This window comes from Felis catus, chromosome D4, assembly GCF_018350175.1.
Source record: "Felis catus isolate Fca126 chromosome D4, F.catus_Fca126_mat1.0, whole genome shotgun sequence".
NCBI classification, from domain to species: domain Eukaryota; kingdom Metazoa; phylum Chordata; class Mammalia; order Carnivora; family Felidae; genus Felis; species Felis catus.
Window position 1 is genome coordinate 6,150,180 of NC_058380.1, and position 22,357 is coordinate 6,172,536.

General features: G+C 35.5%; 1 protein-coding gene across 6 annotated transcripts in view; it reads right to left on the reverse strand.

Moving 5' to 3' along the window:
• Nucleotides 1-22,357, reverse strand: part of RIC1 (RIC1 homolog, RAB6A GEF complex partner 1) — a 147,353-nt gene that overhangs the window by 66,483 nt on the left and 58,513 nt on the right. For 5 of the 6 annotated variants that reach the window (XM_045043061.1, XM_023243272.2, XM_023243271.2 and 2 more), the window contains one exon: nucleotides 9,539-9,618. The exons of the other annotated variant lie outside the window; for it this stretch is intronic. In XM_045043061.1, coding sequence (XP_044898996.1) covers nucleotides 9,539-9,618 — 80 coding nt within the window. The remainder of the gene's footprint in view (nucleotides 1-9,538; nucleotides 9,619-22,357) is intronic. 6 annotated transcript variants of the gene reach the window in all.

A 22,357-nucleotide genomic window follows, 5' to 3' on the forward strand; every position in this document is an offset into this window, starting at 1 on the left:
CATGATTTTACCCAACTGTAGGCTAATGTAAGTGTTCTGAGCACATTTAAGGTAGGATGAGCTAAACTTTGATGTTTAGTAAACTAAATGCATTTCCAACTTAATATTTTCAATTTGCAATGGATTCACTGGGGTAAAATCCCATTTACGTCAAGGAAGATCTGTACATGTAATAAAAGGGTCAATTCAGCCAGAAGAGTACCACAATTACAAACAGATACACCACAAATATATGAAGCAAATACTGGCCAAACTGAAGGGAGAAACAATTCTATCATAACAGCAGCTGGGAATTTCAATATTCTACTTCCGTCATCGAGAGAACCAGACAGAAGTTCAGAAGGGAAAGAAAGAATCTAAACACTATACACCACTTAGACCTAAAATAAATACGAATACTCCACCCAGCAGCAGCACAATACATGTTCTTTCACAAATGCACAGGAACATTCTCCAGGACAGAACATCTATCTGGACAGAAAAATATCTCCGTAAATTTCAAAAGACTGAAATGATACAAAGTATCTTATCTCACTACAATTTAGTAAAAGTAGACATCAATCATAAAAGGCAAACTAGAAAATTCACAAATGTGGAAATTAAACATCGCTTAACCAACAGGTCAGAGAAAACCCAAAGGGAAATTAGAAAATACTTTGAGACTGATGAAAATGAAGACACAACATCATGGGATAAAGCAAATGCAGTGCTTATAGGAAGATTTACAGCTAAAATGCTTACACTGAAGAGGAAAAAAGATCTCAAATCTATAACCTAATTTTACACCTTAAGAAACTAGAAAAAGGAGCAAACTAAACTCAAAACCAACAGAAAGAAGGAGATAATAAAGACTGGATATGAACAAAATAGAGAACAGAGAAAAAAAAAATCAATGAAAGCAAATCAGTTCTTCAGAAACTAATAAAGTTGAAAAAACTAAGAAAAAAAGATGACTTATTACTAAAATCAGAAGTTAAGGTGGGGACATTACTACTGGATTTGGAGAAATAAAACAGATTACAAGAGAATCCACATATTTAGTAAACTTAAATCCCCTACTTCTCTGGACATAATATACAGTAGAGGCAGATTATGTTTAATAATTCAGAAGGCAGCCGAGATAACAATAACAACTGCAACTTACTAAGAACACGCTAACTTGTTTTTCTCATTTTATACACACAAAAGCATAAAAAGGGACTTGAAAAGCAGCTTTTCCAAAGTGACTGTGAAAAGGAGAGACTAGATACAACCCAGGTATCTCTAATTTAAAATGGATTCTCTTCTCTACATCTCTAAACTGCTGTATCTTTACCTCAAGTAGTAACATCAAGTCCAGTATCATTAAAAAAAGTAGGAAAAATGAAATCAAGCCCATTCCAGAGTTTTGTTTTACTAATATATTTTTCATTAATTAAAAGTACAGTTTCTCAGCTCTCCATTCTAATGAATGTAAGGCATTCTTGTCAACAAGCAGCCCCCACGGGGCAATAAAACTTACATAGGGTAGGTCAACTATTAATCAAACTTCCCACAGCCTTGAGGAAGCAGACTCCCATCAAACTGACAAAAATCAAAACTCAAACTACAGTACTCAGAAACAGGTCATAAAAATTACAAAGGATGTCTTCAAAGAAAAAAAAATGCCTCTAATTTATGTCAACTGTGCTTTGGAGGGCTAAACAAGGTGACACAGAAAACTGTCACCACACAATTAAATTCAGCAGGCATTTATTGCAACAGCCTCTGCTGTGTAGGAGATCTCAAATACATTCAAGGCCAGCTGAAGAAAATACTAATGTGGTAGATAACCGAATGGATCTGGGAGGTGGAGAGGATGGACAGGAACTTCAGGAGTACAGCTGATCATGCAGGATTTCTCCTGTCAAGGTAACTAACCTAAGTCTGTGCTTTCCTCACAAGTATAGCTCGAGTCTGCAAGCAAAACTTCCCCTGACAACCTAGCACATTCCCCTAGCTGCTAGTACCACTTTGGGGAATCATTCGTTCACTTGGCATCTGCTTTTTATCACCGTTGCCTTTAAACAGTTCTCTCTTCATGAGCAGCTTATCCCTCCTTAGCACCCTATACAAATAGGAGGCATATAATAAATGTTTGAGAATGATAATGAAGATCTCATTCCAGATTTTCAAATCTTTCTCCCTCTGATTTTACTAAGGTATAACTGGCATAGAACACTATGATATTAAGAGATAAAACATGATTTTATATATATATATATATACATATATATATATATAAAATAAAATGATTACCACAACATTAGTTAACAACCATCACTTTGTGATGAGAACTTATAAGACCTACTTCCTTAGCAACTCAGATTTTTTGAATCTTAAAATGATTCTGGAACGTGCTAGGCTTAATCTAGGGACTTCTGGCAATTCTAGGTGGTGAATTCTGGCACCAAGAGGCTCTGGTTCTCCGATTAGTTACAGAAAGGCTCAGAAAGGTTTCTTTCCTCAAACTCCATGCCTCGTATTTGATCATTTGTAGTCAACACAATTGTTTACTAGAGTATCAACAATGAAAGTATTTCTGGGGGAAATAATGATTATCTTGGATGTGCTAAAACACACTCCAGTGAAAAAAGATGGAAAACTGTTCAAGCTGACTGATGGGCACACAGGCGGCCAGTTTACTATTATACCAATAGAGTAACTAGTACCAAAGTAGCCCTCCAGAAACAACAAAACCCTGGCCAAAATTTATGCAACAACTATAGTCAGACACTTGTGAATGGGCAGCACAGGACTGTGATCCTGACTGAGGAAAAACAAAGTTTTCTGATAGAGGTCACTTTTCAGACTACCATGTAGGACAGGAGAACCCAAACATAGTTTGGCACTCTCAGTACGTTGAGGAAAAAAAGATTAAAGTTCAGGAAACTATACGTGACCATTTGTGGAGGAGTATCAGAGACCGAAGATACAGAGAAAGAGCTCTAGAAACCTTCCAGGTTCCCCTGGAGTCTGCATGAATACTAAGCTGTGTGTACATATATGGTGAGACCCCACAATGCCCGCCAAAGAATAACTGGCAGGGTTTTAAGCTATAAAGTTCATACAGGGCTGGGAGACATTCCAGTTCTGACCACCCAGGGAGAATACACCTTGTTCAGGACCAGATCATTCAATAGAGAGCTCAGAAGGGCTCAGCTAGCCTACAGTAAAGGTTGAACCCACCCTAAAATCATACAAACAGACTTCAAACAGTTCAAGGCGATCTACAATTTAACAGCCACTCAAAACACAAAATCTCAACATTCCTTAAGGAAAAGAAAACTCAGACACTCGATAATGTTGCACAGTTTCCATCATCTGATCTAAAATCAACAGACATGTGATACGACCCAGCAATTCTACTCCCAGGTATTTATTTACTCGGGAGATATAAAGCTATAACTGCAGGGTAAACTGGGAATGGAAACTAAAAAGAAGCAGACAAGGTTCACAATTTCACTCTTCATTGTTTTTTGTTGTTTTTTTTTTAAGCATGATGGGATTCTACATGAGGGATCAGCTATTTATTGGGTATGAGGGAGGACAGGAGAGTTGAGAGAAAAGCTTTATATGATATTATGTTTGACTTGAGCTTCTAAACGAGGTGATACAGTTTTGATAAGTAAAACACATAGTCAGGGAGGCGCACCAAGAAAATAGCGAATGAACAGACATTACATAGGAATTGGGATTTCAGTGGACTAAAGGTAGGTGTGGCCAATAGGGGAGTAGTTTTCAGTGCCCAGAATTTACACAGTTACATCGCCATCAATGTTATAAGTGTTCATGCAGTTATGATGTAAGCTAACACATAAAATATATAAAGTTCAATACATATGTACATTTACAGAATATATACATACTGAAATCAAATGACACATGTAATATTTTGAGAAGATCAAAGGGAATAAAAAATATTAGGATAACTAACATACTTTTCAAGTTTATAAAATTAACTTAGAACAAGGTACACTGTTAGAAAGAATACTCTAATTCTACAAAACTTGAAGGGAAAAAAGTAGATAAAGTTTATTTTCCAGAAAACACTAAAATTTTATTAGTAAAATGTTGGGGGAAACTTTCACATCTGTAATCCAGGCCTTTTCTCCTCTAAATGTGATATAATTTCAGTAAAATTTCTTTCCCTTAAGTGTTACAGGATTTTTGGGGCGCCTGGGTGGCGCAGTCGGTTAAGTGTCCGACTTCAGCCAGGTCACGATCTCACGGTCCGTGAGTTCGAGCCCCGCGTCAGGCTCTGGGCTGATGGCTCAGAGCCTGGAGCCTGTTTCCGATTCTGTGTCTCCCTCTCTCTCTGCCCCTCCCCCGTTCATGCTCTGTCTCTCTCTGTCCCAAAAATAAATAAACGTTGAAAAAAAAATTTTAAAAAAAAATGTTATAGGATTTTTGAAAGAGCAGGTCATGTTTAAATTAGAAAATGCGAACCTCGGGGCACCTGGATGGCTCGGTCAGTTAAGCATCCGACTCTGGCTCAGGTCCTGAGCTCAGAGTTCATGAGTTCGAGCCCCACATGGGTCTCTGTGCTGACAGCTTGGAGCCCCCTTCGAATTGTGTCTCCCTCTCTCTCTCTGCCCCTCCCCCGCTCACGCTCTCAAAAATAAACTTAAAAAAAATTTTTTTTAAAAGAAAGAAAATGAGAACTTTAAGGAGCTATTCCCTACTTGCTTCCCACCTGACACTACTTCTTTAAGTCAGCTGGTAAAAAGTCTGTAATCTAATAAAACGAGAGGTTGAGTTTTAATAGTTGTTTTGGAGGTTTTTTCCGGTGAAGATAATCTGTATATCTTTAATATAATTAAATTTACTGAATTTTAGAATATATATATATATATTTTTTTTTTTAAATAAAACTTTGTCCTCAGGAAGGCTGGTCTCTGACAAAAAAGGTTGACAGAGTGGAAAGACAGAATAAAAGAAAAAAATCTCTACTCTCAACAAAGTATACATTATGATGACATATTTAAATGATTTTCATTATGATAAAATTAAATATGATTCACAGCTTTAAGATCCGCTAAACTCATATTTAAACATAAACAAATGAACACATTCATTCCAGCGAAACATAAGTTATTTCTGATTTCTCCCTGGCACAGTTTCTTCCATTACTTTCAGTGCCAGTTCCAAGACACGGAAGAAAAAGCCAAGATGACCTTTAGTGGACAAGTCCATCCACTGGTCTGTATAGCTCACATGAAAGGACATTTTAATACAGAATGAAATGTACAAAGGCACAAAAGATATAAGAGGTGAAACTTATTAATCAAAGAAATAAATGACCTCTGAGGATAAAGAGTCATGTGATAAAGATGCCACCACTGTTGAAAGTGGACTCCCAACATCGACAGGAAGGATGCTGGACACACTAGGTGGAAACTACAAAAGATGATGGGGATATCTGACCTCTTCTCAGCTGCAGCATAATGGAAAAAGACATGCAGTCTAAGGTTAAGATGCTGTCACACAATACAGAGAAGCGGAGATACTCTAGAAAAACTCATGTGCTGAACTCATAAAATTTACAGAAGAGAAACAAGGGATAACAGTGTTTCTATAACCGAACAGAATACAACTAACTACTGGCCTCAATTACACTGCCTCTATTCTTAAGAACTATTACATATAAACCACTCCAGATCCTTTGACCTATTTTTGACTCCCTACTCCTCAAATAAACCCCAAACTAACAGATGACTAGATGGGCATAAATAAGGTTGAGGCAGTAAAGTATTGGTCGTTAAGAGTAATACACTATTGGGGCACCTGGGTGGCTTGGTCAGTCCAGCATCTGACTTCATTTTTGGCTCAGGTCATAATCTCATGCATTTGTAGATTCGAGCCCCACGTTGGGCTCCACACTGACAGTGCAGAGCCTGCTTGGGTTTATCTCTGCCCTCCCCCAACAGTGTCAATAAATAAACTAAAAAAAAAAAAAAAAAAAAAAAAGAGTAATACACTATAAGCTAAACACTTACGTCTGAATCATGGCCATGCCACTTACTAGTGACTATCGACTGGTCAGTTACTTAGCCTCTCTGTGCTGCGGTAATTGTACCTAACTACCTCAACAGGGTTGTTACAAGGATTAAATTAGTTAGAAAAAGTGCTTCGAATACTGTCTTGACAGAGCTTACAATGGCACAGATGGCGATGATGATACACTGTCAAAACTAAACATTTTTTTTAAACTCTCCTCAAATCCATGTATGAATCACTTTCCAAGTTTTAAAAACATGAACTCCTATATTCCTCCCAACAAACTGAAGAAACAAATATTCTTATTCCCATTTTATAAATAGGTTCTACAGAAAATCTAAGAAACTAACCAGGGTACAGTAGCCTGGCACTAAAATATACAAGGAGATTCTAATTTGCTCTGCAAAACTGTTTCCCTATAAGATATTTTGTTGGATTTTATATAGCAATTACTAGAAGTTAAACTGGGAAACAAGTACATTATCAAGTCAAATATTAAAAAACTAAAAAATCACTTAACATATACATATAAAATATGATTTACACATTAAATCACTTTTTATATATTTATTCGGACGGAATCACTTAAAATATTAGAAACACAGTAAAAATTTGGTGAAGGAAAAAGTATTTAAAAATAGTATTAACAGCAGCAGCTGTCCTTTATTAATTTTCCCACAAACTAGGCAGTTATGTGAGCACATTACGCATGATCTCATGTAATCCTATGAAATGATCACTACGGTTGTCTCACTGTACAGATGAGGAAACTCCGGTTTGGAAGGTATTAAGTAATCTGACAGAAGTTACACAGCTGAAAAGAGAAGGAGTGGACGCCCAATGCCAGGTCTACAGGACGCCAAAACCTCGCCCTTTGACTAAGGCAATGCACTCCTCATGCCACTAGGGCAGGACACACTCTCCCGAGCCACAGAGTGAAACCCATGATCGTCAAGACAGTGGAAGAAAGCCCACACTTTTAAAACACACAATGTATTTTATTTAGTCCTCTAGTCTATATACTGTCAAATGCAGCAAAGTTCACGCACTATCAGAACTACTACTTAGTTAAGGGGCGTCCTCTACAGTCTTAAAATCAGAAGGTAAGCAACTCTTTTTAAATTCTCTGCAACACCAAAAATGAGTCTCAAAACACTATTCCAAATCACTGTAAACATATGAAATCGTGGTAGTGACTTGAAATAATGGAAATGGTATTTTTCATTGTGTCGACAGATGTTATCTCCCTACCCTGCCCATCTATACTAGTATAAATCAAGTAATTATAGGAGCATGTCTACATCAAGCAAGAAAATGGGTTTAAATGTGCTAGTTCAAAATGCACAAGTAAATGAAATTAAAGACACTAATTACAACAGTTCTTCAAAAGGCTCACAAGATTATCACTTAGAATGAAAAAGTTTTATATTACCCATAAAACTGCATTCAAAATTTCTAAATACATCCTATCAAAATATCCATAACACGTTAAACAGTAGTACAATTTATATACCGAGTTTTTGCATTAAAATTTTTTATTGAAAAAATCAAATTAAATTCCATCATTTAAAGAATTTCTGTACTTTACAAAAGATTTCCAAAAGTCAACTTACACCTCAACTAATACTATCGTACAAAAATAGGTGGCTTATGGAATCAGAAAACATAGATAGTTCCTTAAAATCTATGCTAAAGGGATCTGAGTTACATTCTACATGGCCTACATTTCCCTTTCCCAAAGTGTATTCTCAAGAATTTTAACCAGTATTGAACAACTTTCATAACACAATTTTTTAAATAAAATTTTGCATTGTTTATACATTTTTCAAATACATTGACACTTTTAAACCATAATGAATATACTGTATGTAAATCAAAAATCTTGGAAAATTCAAAAGCTGAAAGAAGCTGAAAACTCACTAAAGTTCTACCATTTAGGAGCAATTACTATACACATATATTGCTCTAGCTTTTTTAAAGATAATTTTTGTTTTGTTTTGCAAAGTTGCAGTCACATTACATGTATAATTTTATGTGACTCGTTTCTCTACTCAGCATAATATGATCAGGTTCTCAAGTTTATAAATGTTTTGAAATATTACATTTAATGATTATATATTATTTGAGAAGAATGTACCACAGTTAACTTCCATATCGAAATTCTCTATTATCACACTTTTGTGTAGATCTACTATCAAAAGCTTCTAAGAACACATTTTACTATTCCTCTACTGGCAGAGCAGTAATTTTTAAAAAACCAAAAACTATCTTTACATATTAAAATTGTATGTTTCTAAAAGATTTGTTTTTAATGTTTTGAGTTACTAGTATTTAGTTTGAGCTACTAATTAACACAAGTTTCTTTTGTGTTAGTTATATTTCCTCTTATTACTTTTACCCATTTATCTTTTGAAATCTTTGGGTTTCTTAGCAATTTGTCTCCTTAAAATATAAGATATATTTTATACATAAAATTACATAAAATATAATATTTTATGAAAATATAAAGATAGAAAGCCTCGGCCCTATTTACTGAAAAAACTTCCTCCAGTTTGTTACTTTTAACACTGTTCTTTTTTTCCTGTTAATTTTGAGAAATTTAAACTTTCATATATTAAAATGTATTTTCTAATTTCTTATATACCTAATAAATTCTGGCCATCTCCTACCATCTAGAAGTGTGGTAAGTATTCACTTATATATTCATCCAGCTTTAATGGTTTGATCTTTTGCTTTAAAATTAGGATGTTCTTGGGGCGCCTGGGTGGCGCAGTCGGTTAAGCGTCCGACTTCAGCCAGGTCACGATCTCGTGGTCCGTGAGTTCGAGCCCCGCATCAGGCTCTGGGCTGATGGCTCGGAGCCTGGAGCCTGTTTCCGATTCTGTGTCTCCCTCTCTCTCTGCCCCTCCCCGTTCATGCTCTGTCTCTCTCTGTCCCAAAAATAAATAAACGTTGAAAAAAAAATTTTTTTTAATAAAAAATAAAATTAGGATGTTCTTTTATTTCAAAAGTTCTTTCAATAAAATGTTCTTTTATTTCAAAAGTAAAGCAAAAATTTTAAGGAAAAAAAAATGCAAAACATACACAACAACATAGCTTAAAGATCAAGTTCTAACCAAGAGGTAACCCCTGCTTGGGGTACACTTTTTTTCTCTGCATGTATAAAACACTACAGGAGTGTCAGTAACTTATATTGACATTTCATTTCTTTCCCTCCTGATGTTTTAGCTCCCCCCTAACAAGGCCTGGAGAATGCTAGACTATATTAGTAGTGATCCTGAATGTCCAAGAAGAGATACAGTACATTCACCCAAGATTCCCAAGTAACTAATTACTTAGTTACAGAATTCTTTATTCAAGTAATGATAGTTAGAGGAGACCTGGCAATTTTTGACATATTATTTTTAAAATACTGACTTGGCTTTATTTTATTCACTTCAGACAATGCAAAACTGGGATTTTTTTATGAATATAAAGTATGCAAGTCAATTGTTAAAAGAATGAAAGACAACAAACTTACTTGGGATACACTGGTTCATAAAGGTACTTGTCCCCTCTTGTAGATGTAATATGAAAAAACAAGATGTAGCCATATGCAGTCTGAAAGATAAATTTTATTTGCCATGAATTAAAGGGTAAGGCTATGACTAAAACCTTATATTTCATTTTTATATATTCTTACTTTGAAAACACTTCACTCTTGGGAACCCTCTTCTGAAGAGCTATAGTCTAACTATCCAATTAAAACAAAAAGACTTTAATACAACCCATCTTGTTTAACGTAACCCATGAAGAGTTTTTATAATATTTCATAGATGTCACTGAAATCAACAGTTCATACTATGTTGTAGACATTAATACTCTAAAATTAAATTATACTATTCAATAGCAGATGATTATTTTGCAAAATATACAGACCTTTTTGAACTCAGCAACATGGCAACTAATTTTTCTAATTTTTAAAGCAACAATGTCACCAAATAACAACAGTAGAAAATCCTTCACTCAACTCAAAGTTTACACAACATAACTTCAAAATGACATATTTACCTATTTCAAAATCAATCGACTGGCTTCTGATTTGCTATAAAATATACCAAGACACAGAAGAAAAACAGAGCAAATCTTCAGTTTCCAAATTTGAAGATCAGTTAATTTTTCTAAGTTAACAAAACAGTATTAAAATATAAATTGTATTAAAACATTGTCTGATTATGGCACACATCTGTGAATTGTGAAGCTCAAACAACCACTACACATTTAAGTGTACAAAAATACTGTTTCTAACCAAACATTTTCAGGCCTGAGTAAAGTGGCAACTGCTTGGACCCAACTACTACATGCTAATACTGAACTTTTTTTTTTTTTTTATGTTTTTATTTATTTTTGAAGGAGAGACAGCGAGAGAGAGACACAGCATGAGTGGGGGAGGAGCAGAGAGAGAGGGAGACACAGAATCCGAAGCAGGCTCCAGGCTCTGAGCCATTAGCACAGAGCCCAATGCGAGGCTCGAACTCATGAACGGTGAGATCATGACCTGAGCTGAAGTTGGATGCTTAACTGACTCAGCCACCCAGGCGCCCCAATATTGAACTCTTTATCATTTTAGAAGCAGGTGGGCTTTTACCCAAAGTAGAACAAAGAAAACTGAAAAAAAAAAATTATCCAAGTTTCCAAATCTTTTTCCAGTACTTGCTTCTGTTCTTCACTTAAAGGAACACCAGAGGAAAAACAATTTCTTCAGCAATGTGTTCTGTTTTATTTTTAAGCTATGAACTTTCCTATTTCATAATATATACCAAAACTCTAGAGTTCAATATATTGGGACACAAAAGAAAAGAGGCTGAGATCATCCTAGTTCCTCATGGGCAATTTTACATTCTTCAAATGTGCAGAATATGGGATCAAAGGAAAACAGATTCAAATCAAACTACATCAGACATCATAACCCCCACACAGATCAGTAATTCTTTAAAATTTGTAAGCTGTACTACTACCTTATATAGGCTAGAAAAGTAAAATAATTTGGGTCTAGCACTGAGATGAATAACACGCAAATGCTGTCTGGAGTATCAGTCACTCAAGGTCAGAAGTTCAACATTTCAGAATATCAAATGCTAATAATATACTTGGAATTTTAACAAGTGCTTAGGAGACTATAATGCCAGGGAAAAATATAGCATCATTTGCAACAGCGTTTAGAAAATTTTATACATGTGATATACTAGATGAAATTATAAATGGCTTGATTTACTCTTCTAGTATTCTGTATCAATCTTACTAAGTATCTATAGCTTCACATGTATATTAAATGCTATATAGTTCCAGATCTCACTGACCTTTTCTTTAACAGTCTTCCTTTGAACAAGTTCTGCCTTTGAACAATCTAAAAAGTTCTGGTAATAAATGATCATCCTTAAAAAGTAGCATCTTCATTGTAAACTATAACCAATCTGTTATTATGCAGTATTATGATGGCCTTTCTCTTCCCACCTTCAAAATACTGCCAATGAGCATACTACAACTGCTTGATCTATAGGCAACAGTCCCAATATCTACTTACAGTACGGATACACATTCTCTTTCACTCTCACACACGCACACGTTTCTCTCTCTCTCTCTCTCTCTCTCTCTCTCTCTCTCTCTCTCACACACACACACACACACACACACACACACACACACACACACGATGCGCGAACTAATTTTTTCTAAAAAAACGAAAAGACAAAATAAAGAAACTCAGACTTCTCTTTCCTGGTATCATCCCATATCTTTTTTTTTTTCTTCTTTCTCCAAGGCACACTACTGGATTCTGTCGTCGTCATTACAGAGGCCGAACAATTTTTGTAGGCAACGTGAATGGCAAGTCCTCAAGTCTCTTTCTTTAGTATACCCAGGAATAAGGGTCACAGATACATAAGAATAAAGGCTATCAAGAGGATAAAAGAAAGAAGTCACTACTTAAGTGGAGAATGGAACAGACTTGTCTCTAATACCGCCACTTAAAAGAACTGGAAACAATTTCAAAGGATATTAACAATGCATCAAAAATTCAGTCAGTATGAACATTCAGTCAGAGAAGTATCATCTTCTTTTTTCAATTGCAAACTGTAAATGGAGATTTGAAAAGCTCTGCTAACAACCTCAGATAATTCCACAGTTTAAGAGAAGAGTGTGAAATCTGGAGGTGGCAGTGTGGTTGATTATTAATCACCATTATTAATTGCTTGTTTGTATTTTGCTTTGTCTGTCATTGCTTTGTTGGGCATTTGGGAAATTTCCCCTTGCTACTTACAATTAAAAATATTTTAAAAATTATTTTATGACTGCATGACATAAATAAAAGTAATTTTATATTTTAAATCCAACTGCATCATGATACAAATCAACTGTTAGATACAACTAATGCTTCACCTGCAGGAAGCAATTCCAATACCTTCCTCTACTATCCAATGCCTCTACTGGACATGAATTCACCACATGCTTCAGAATTCAAGTCATTGTGCAATTCTTCCTTAGGACATACCATTTTTATCATGAAGAATAGGACAGATTCATGCATCTAGCTCCAATGATGCATCACAAAGATTTCTATGATAATTAAGAGATAAGGATTTGATGATTTTAGAGATGTATCTTCTATCCCAACATCTGTCATGTTAGGCTTCAAATAAGGCTGAACTAACAGAGTAGCACTTTTCAATTCTTTACACTGGTTTGTAAACATTGTTTACTGTTTTTAGATTAATTATACATGTTCAAATACATAAAATTAATCACCCAAATCCTACCACAAATAATTACCTAACATTTCTGTATAATCTTTCAGACTCTATACATTCAGATACATGAATCTATTTAAATGGGAAATGATTAAAAACAGTTATATATATCAATCACACACACTGAAAAATCGGTGACAACTCTTTTGACATGAAGTCATCAAAAATTATCCCTAATACAGACTTGCTACCACACTTTTATAACAGAGCACTAATTTAAAAAAAAAAAAAAAAGTCTCTGCTTCCAACCAGGATGGTTTCAACTGAAGCCAATTTATGCTCTCATTTGAAAACAAAACAAAAACCTGGACAAAATAGAAGAATGGTTTTTGAAACACCAACATGAAGCAATGAAGGCCAGGGATCCCTGAGAGATGAAAAACTGATAGGAGTCCTGTAATTGCCCCCGCTTACTCCCTTGGGAAAGTTTCCACGGCACAGCAGTGAGAAGAGGAACTAAGGCAGAGCCTGCCAGACTCCCTGACTTGAGGAATGAAGCTGAGAGCCCAAGAGGAACAAGGCAAACAATGTATACAGAAGAGTACCAGACAGGAGAGAGCTGTGCACAGACAAAATCCAAGAGTACCACACACATGCATGTGAGGAAACTACTCGAGGTAGGAGAGAACACAACCAAAAGGATTAGTCAGTAAAGAAAATGTGTATGGTGCTCAAACAGTCCTGAGAACAGTGCCTGTCCCACAGACTGAAGAACTCATAATTCACAGGGAAGAACATAATTCACAGACCGAAGAACTCATAATTCACAGGGAATTGACTAGAACACTCAGGGATGTGGTCCTCAGGTATTCCTGTGGCAATCCTAGAAAGGTATTCCCTTAGTAGTAGGGGATAATTACCTTTAGATTGAGCACTGTTCAAAACCCGCATTACGAAGCATAAAATACGACACGGACATATACTGTCTCCAAGTAATCAATACTTCATCCCAGACCAAAACTTGATTTATAGGACCACAAAAATATCCAGCACATAACAAAGTAAAAAATCAATGTCTGACGATCCAATCAAAGATTACCACATATGCAGATCAGCAGAAAAACAAGAGACACAATGAGAAGAAAAAACAACCAATCAAGAATGATCCAGAATTCAATTAAATGTGAGAATTAGTACAGAGGGGCATCAAAACAGTTATAACTATATTCCACGTGTTCAAAAGACTAGGGAATATAGAAACCATATCTGAGAGATAAAAAATAAAACATGAGACTAAAAATATACTGGATATGAATATAGAAACCATATGTGAGAGAGAAAAACTAAAATATGAGGTTAAAAATATACTGGATATGACTAACTTGCAAGAAAAATTCACTGATCATAAAAGCATAGCAGTAAAGATTATCCAAATGAAACACAAACAAACCCAAAATAAAACTGAAAGAGCACTGGTGAACTGTGGGACAACTTCAAGTGGCCTAATCTACAAGTAAACAGAGTCCCCAAGGGTACGGGTAGAAGTCAGAAAAAGCAGTTGCATTTATTTAATCCAAATTTTATGTTTCAGTTACACTTCTTCAAAAAGTAACTCCATTTTCAACAAGAACAAAACCAATCTATGTTGTGGTTTTACCATATGCAAAAATCAAATATGCACAACAGATGTTCCTTGACCTCAGTAGAATTAAATTAGAAATTTGTAACAGATTTCTGGAAAACTCTCTAACATTCTGAAACTAAATAATTCACAGATCAAAGACATAAAAAGGAAACTTAAAAAATACAGTATACTAAAATTTATGGGATGTTGCCATAACAGTACTTAAGGGAAAATTTTAGAGCTTTAAAAAGCTGTATTAGAAAAAAAGAAAAATCACAAATCAATGACATCAGCCTTTGCCTAAACTAGAAACAGATGAGCAAATGAAATTCAACTTAAAAAAAAAAAAAGGAAATAATAGAGATCAGAGTGGAAATCAATGAAATAGAAAACAAAAATAAACTCAATGAAACCAAATTTGGTGTTTTTTAAAAATAAGATCATTAGGGGTGCCTGGGTGGCTCAGTCAGTTAAGCGTCTGACTCTTGATTTTGTCTCAGGTCATGATCTTACAGTCATGGGACTGAGCCCCACTTTGGGCTCTCTGCTGACAGCACAGAACCTGCTTAAACATTCTCTCCACCCGCCCCCGACTTGCTCTCTTTCAAAAGAAATAAACATTAAGAAAAAATAAGATCATTAACACTTATACACCTCTAGTCATATTGGTCATGGGGGGAGAAAAAGATAACCACTATCAGAAATGAGAGAGGTGACATCACTACAGATTCTAGAGATATTAAAATAATGATGGAGTACAATGAAAAACTGTAACAAAAAATTTACAACTGTATGTCTATTTTATCAAATAGACAACTTCCTAGAAAGACACAAACTGCCAATACAAGCACCTTGCATAAGCCTACTATGTATTCAAGAAACTTAAATTTTAACTAAAATCCTTTTTAGGCTCAGATGGTATCACTGGTGAATTCTACCAAATATTTAAGAAATAATAATTCAACACAAAATCTTCTAGAAAACCAAAGAGGGACACTTCTCATCTCATTTTATGAGGCCAGCATTACCCTCATCCCAAAACTAAAGACATTATAAGAAAATAATCTAGTGACCAGCACCTCTTATTAATATAGATGTAAAACTTCTAAACAAAATTTCAGCACATTAAATCTAGCAATATGTTATCAGGAAAATACATCGTAAGTAAATGAGGTTTATTCAGAAATGCAAGGTTGATCTAACATTGAAAAAAATCATCAAATGTATTTTACCATATTAATAAACCAAAAAAGAAAAATAATAGTCTCAAATGCAGACAAAGCATTAAACATCCTACAAAGCATCCTGATTAAAAACTGTCAGAAAATTAGCAAGAAAGGGAAAACTTCCACAACTTGATAAAGGAGATCTGCAAAATACCTATAATATCATTCTTAATAGTGAAAGACTGAATGTTTTTCTTCTGTTCAACACTGTAATGTACAATCTAATCAGTAAAATCAGGCAAGCAAAAGAAATAAAAGGTATCTAAATTAGAAAGGAAAAGGGAAAACTGTCCTTTGACATCATCATCTACGTAGAAAAATCTGATGGAATGTACCAAAAATGAATCAGAGTAAGTTGAACATGACTGGAATACACAAGATCAATATACAAAAATCAACTGCATTTCTATATATGTAAAGAACCAGAAAATTAACATGTTTTCTCAATAGGATCAAAAATATGAAATACTCAAGAAAAAATCTACCAAAGATGTGAAACAGCTGTACACTGATAACAAAACACTGAAGTTAAAAATACCTAAATAAATGAAGAGATTTATCTTGTTTGTAGGTCAAAAGATTCACTAGTGCTATGACGAGAACTCTCTCCAAACGGGTCCACAGATTCAATGCAATCTCAATCAAAATCTCAGCAGGCACTTTCATCAAAACTGACAAGGTTATTCTAAAATTCATATGGAAATAGAAGGTCCTACAATGGTGAAAGCAACTTTGAAAACAAAGAACAAAGTTGGAAAATTAACACTGACTTCAAAAATCACTACAAACCTGAAGTAATCAAAATGATGCTGAATTAATATAAGGGCAGGCAAATAAACACATCACAGGATAGGAGCAAATACAGACAAAAACACAGATATATGTGGGCAACTTATTTTTGAAAAAGATGCAAAGAAAGGTAGTATAGAAGCAAGAACCTTTTCAACAAACTGCAAAAATTCAACTTGGATCCATATGTTGCACCATGTACAAAAATTAACTCAAAATACATCACAGACTTAAATCTAAAACCTAAATAATAAAACCTCTAGAAGAAGATATAAAAACAAGATATGAAGCATAAAATACAAAAGTGATAAACTGGACTTCGTCAAAATTAAGTACTTCATTCAAAAATCACTGTTAAGAGAGAAATTCTTTATACAGTATATACATACTACAGGATGTGTACCCAAAATGCATTAAGAACTCTAGGACTCTGACAATAAAAAAGCAAAGAACCAAATCAATAAAATGAGCAAATGATCTGAATACACACTTTACCAAAGAAGACATACAAGGCCAATAAAAAGATGTTCAATATCATTTTTCATTAGAGAGATACAAATTAAACCTATAATGCACATCCGTGAGAACGGCTACAACTAAAAAATCATACCATACCATAGGTTGGCAAAGGGGAATGAGAACTCTCAACACACTGCTGGCAAGAACATAAAACGATACAACTTCAAAAAAAGTGTGACATTTCCTTAGAAAGTTAAACATTCACCTACTTCATTATTTAGCCGTTCCACTCGAGTACTGACCCAAGATAAAAGGAAATACATGCCCATAAAGGTATTTGTACATACATGAATGTTCCTAAGAGTGTTGCCTGTAATAGTCAAAAACTGAAAACAACTCAAATGCCCATCAAGAGATGAATGGTCAGTCAAACCAATGTGGCTTTTCTAGAGAGACAGAAAGCAAATCAGGGGTTGAAGGAAGGTGGATCACAGCATTAGGAGGGAATTACAAAAAGGTACAAGGAAACTTGTAGGAATGATGATCTGCTCACTATCTTAATTTAGTGGTGGTTTCAAAATTTATCAAATTGTACACTTCAAACGCGCATTTACTGTAGGTAAACTGTACCTCAATAAAGCTATCTAGGAAAAAGAAATGAAAGTGATGGTTGGATTTGTAGCAGAAACTTTTGCTCTCTGGAAAAGCTTCCACCATCACATAAAAAGCTTCATGTAGCCTCCTGGAGAATAAGAGATCACAAAGGAAATCAAGGTGGACATTTCCAGTCCAGATAGGGACAGAAAGCATTTGGACCATTAGGCACCAGAGAGCGGCCAGTAAGTGCTGTGGTAGCCTATCAGTGACCGCAGGGGAAACCAGGAGAACTTCTTGACTAAATACAGAGCAAGTCACAGAACACAAGTAAATAGATGGTTGTTTTAAAGCACTAAGGTCTGAGATAATGATTCAATAAATATTACATAAGAATAATAATCCGAACAAAAATAGTGTGGTTTAAGGAAAGGCTAAGAATATCAAGTTATGGAGGTGAGAGCAAATTTCAAAGATATCCAGGAGAGCTGCACCACAATCACTTCCAAACCAGAGTCTGGTCACACCAGCATGAAAGGAAAAAATGAGGTAAGTAGGTACTACATGCAGGCCTGTGCTCCTCCACAATATGCTCTATCTCAGAATACTGTGCTTTCAGCTGTTATTTGGGTACTCAATATATTAACATGGTGGAAGGGAAAAATAAATCAAAATAAAACAAGGAATTCTAAGTTCAATTATTTTTCTCTTATTCACAAATAAGTAGATTCCAACTCATGTTACACTAACATCAATACATACTACATCCTAACATACACGCTATACACCCATTGAGCTGGGTATGAAGGGGAATAATACTGCAAGTAGCAGTGGAAACCAGTTTGGAACGGCAGGCTGGGGCCAGATCACAGTAGATCCTGAGTACTAGGCTAAACAGTTTGGAACACATTTTGAATGCAACGGGAAGCCACTGAAAGGTTTGAAAATAATATAAAAGCCTTGATTTGGAAGTAGCTATACATAATTAGGATGCACTTTAAGTGGAGAAAAAAGAATAGCTAGAAGTTTTAAGCTCTAGGCAATCTAGACAAGATATAAAAAGACCTGTACTAAGGTCATGGCAATGAGAATAAAGGGAAAATCATGGCAGCAAACTAAAGACAGGACTCAGCACCATCTTGGTGACTGGATGGGAATGCAGACTCACAGGACTCCAGTGTTTTTTCTTATTTTAAGTTGCAATAGAAATATTTACACATATGCTTAAATACACTGGTGCTCCTATCTGTCAGAGTCCCAAAGTTGAGACAGTACTTAAAATTGATTTCAATGCTCCCTACACCTGGCCATCTATTAATAGCCTAAAACTGAGGAAAATCTGAGGGATAATTATGGCCAGGTACCATGTCAACAAAAATGGTATTCTACTTTTGAGAGAGAAAATACTCTCCCAAAAATCACTATAGAGCAATTCTTAAAATGGTAAAGGATTTTCTTTCCCACAGCCCATTGAAAAAGCCAGTGAGATTTCTTTTCAAGGTACCAGTTGATAAGGAGGTGACTATGGTAGAGATGATGATACAGAAATAGAATGTTGTATTAACTGATGAGTGAGAGCACACGATGACAAAACTTGAGTAGGGAAGGTCAGGCAGTAAGAAAAATACACAGGGTGGCTGCTTTGGCCCTGACTTAATTTGCAGAAAGAGAATTATGTTGTATTGCTCTAGACCATACAATTGCATATCCTTCCCTACACATTTTATCAATCACATTTTATAAAAGTAAGTTTCAAAGTATCTCCTAGATTCAGCTTCATTCCACAATAGCTAGTAGGATTAAACAATCATGCTAACAGTGAAAGGCAGTAAAGCAAAATTATTAAGACTCTAGAACTCTAGAACCAGGCCTCATGGCTTAGAATTCCATTACCAGAAATATGATCTTAGATATAGGATGTACCTCTGTAATCTTGGGCAGGTTACTTCATCTCTCCTAGTTTGTTCAGATTTATGATGGGAAAAAATATTATCTACCTTTAGTGCACTGTGATGAAGAATTGATTTTAAGAGACATAAAACACAACAGTGCATAGCCCACACTAGATATCCCCCAAATTTGCTACCATAATAACTCTGAATCTTCAATAGTTAATTTATAATCAATGCATTTCATGTAAGAAGCTAATAAAATGTATAATGCATTCAAGGAAAAGGACCATCAAAATTACTAAAGCTTCAGAATCCAAAGTCTGGTTACCTAGAAAGTTCACTTACTCAATACCCATTGTATGACAGTATACAATTCCTTAACATTATTTTTAAGTTTATTTTGAGAGAGAGAGAGAGAGAGAGAGAACACATGTGTATAAGTAGGGGAGGGGCAGAGAGAGAGAGACAGAGACAGAGACAGAGAGAAAGAGAAAATCCCAAGCAGGCTCCATGATGTCAGCAAGGAGCCCAAAGCGGAACTTGATTCCACGAACTGTGATATCAAGACCTGAGCTAAAATCAAGAGTTGGATACTCAACCAACTGAACCACCCAGGCACCTCTTAATATTACTTTTAAATGCACCTTGATAGATTATCTTTTAGTATATATGGTTATTTGCAAAAAGTGAATGCCTTACTGAACAGATCACAAAAGTATCAGTGGCCTTTCTCAACTAGTACCATATGACTAATGGTTCTCTCCATGTATTTCAGTCTACACTACAATGTCAGAAATGAAAATTAAAAATAACCTCTTTTGCAGGCAGAGGCAATCAAAAAATTGAACAACAGGTAGATATGGTTTAAGTTAGCTTCCGGGGGCGCCTGAGTGGCTCAGGTAGTTAAACGTCCAACTCTTGGTTTCAGCTCATGTCATTATCTCCGAGTTCATGAGTTTGAGCCCCACATCAGGCTCTGTGTTGATGGCAAGGAGCCTGCTTGGGATCCTCTCCAAGCTCCCACCCCTCCCTACTCGTGCTCTCTCTCAAAATAAATAAATAAGAACTTTAAAAAGGTAGCTTTCGGATTCTGTTAAAATGGAAAGACTGGGCCCACATTCCTAATCTCTCCTCTTCTCAGAAGACAATTGCCAAAACGTGTGCTGGATGAGTGTGGAGAATGTCTGAGTCATCAAGATCTCTTGAATTCTCATGGGATAGAGTATGTGGTAAGGGACCAAGCAAAGGGAAAGTTTTGCTTTGCCACTCCTTGAGGCACTGGGCCAACATCCAGGATTTCAAAGTTCTCTAAGTAACTTAAAAAGCAGAACCCCCTCCGAAAAAGGCTGAATGAATGTGACTGCTCCTGGAAATAGACATTGACAGGGCTGTCCATGCAACTCTGACTTCAGTAGGCTTACAGTAGTGGCTGCAGTGGTGAATCGAATGGCTCCCACACCTCCTGGTCTGGAGAAGCTTTTAGCTTAGGGCCCTTCCACTCAGAGAAACCTCCTGAGAGTACAGGAGACTCATCCTAAGCCTCAACAGAGCACAAGAGCTTATAACCTTGTCTGCCTCTGCCAACTGCCATTTTAGCGACCATCTATCTGCTGGTCTGCATTCTTAGAGACCCACATGAAAGCCTCACCTCTGTGGGTGACTAATGAAACACAACAAAAGTACCATTTCTACTGGAGGCTCAGTAACAAATGAAACAGCTAAAATATATGGATCCTACTGATGTGCCACACAGATGAGAGACAAGAATGCAAGCAAATTATAATAAAAAATTAAGGGCTTTCAGGAGATACCATTAGAACATAAAGAACAAATAATAAAGAATAACCTTTATGGAAGCTAAACCTTTTATTCCAGAAGATCAAATGGAAATAATTCCATGACACAAAACATAAAGAGATAAAAATCATTATTGAAAGATAAGAGACTTGAAGAACAAACTCAAATTTATTCCTTAGAAAGTAATAGAAGAAAACTTCCCTAGCTGTAGAAATACTAGAGCTAAGATTCAGGTTTATTATGGGGGTGGGCAGGGGGAGACAGGGAGATGGCTCAATGAAAAAGGATCTATATCTACAGGTAACAAGCAGAAACAACTGAATTTCAATCATAAAGAGAAAAATCATACAGAGAAAAAGATCAGCTGCCTACAAAGGATTGAGAATAGATTAGCACTAGACTTCTCACCAGTGACACTAGAAACCAGAAGGCCCTGGAACAGTATTACATGGCTAGAAAAAAAAGAATCCCAAATCTAAGAATCCTACACCTAGATAGGAGATCCTTTACTATGGCTCAGAATAGAATGTTCAGATATTATTTACTTCGTTTAATATGTGAATGCCTACCATGTCCCGAAAATGCTTTCGGCACTGGAGCTAGAGTGAAGAGAACAAGCAAACAGACATGGAATATTCTAGGTTTGAAAACCGGACTAACACAGGCAACCTGCAGAAACAGAACTGCAAAGGGCCAATTCATACATGAAAAGATGCTGAACCTCACTATCAAGGAAACAAGTAAAACCAACAAGACCATTTTTCATCAATCTAATTTAGACATAAATGCAGGAAAACAAAAATCTTATGAACACTTACGAGGAACTCTGGAACTGATACAATTTTGGTGAAAAGTAATTTGGCAACATTTATTAAAAAGAATAAAGCTATATTCTTTGACCCGGCAATACTACATAGGGGAAACTGCCCTAAAGAAATAAATGTACCGATACAAAAAGGATATATGTATAAAATTACTGTAGCACTGTCTGTACTTGTCAAAAATCCATCAAAAAGAGTTTAACAAAGTAAATAAGAAACTTCCACACTATGAAGTATTACACAAATACTAAACTTAGTAAGCCAGAAGTATATATATTCCTCTGGAAAGACAGTTGTAATATACTAAGTGGAAAAAAAAAAAAAAACTACAAAGTAATGTGTGAATTAAGGTCAAAATTTTGGAGAAAAATATGAAAAGTCTTAAACTTATTGATCAACTTAAAAATCCACT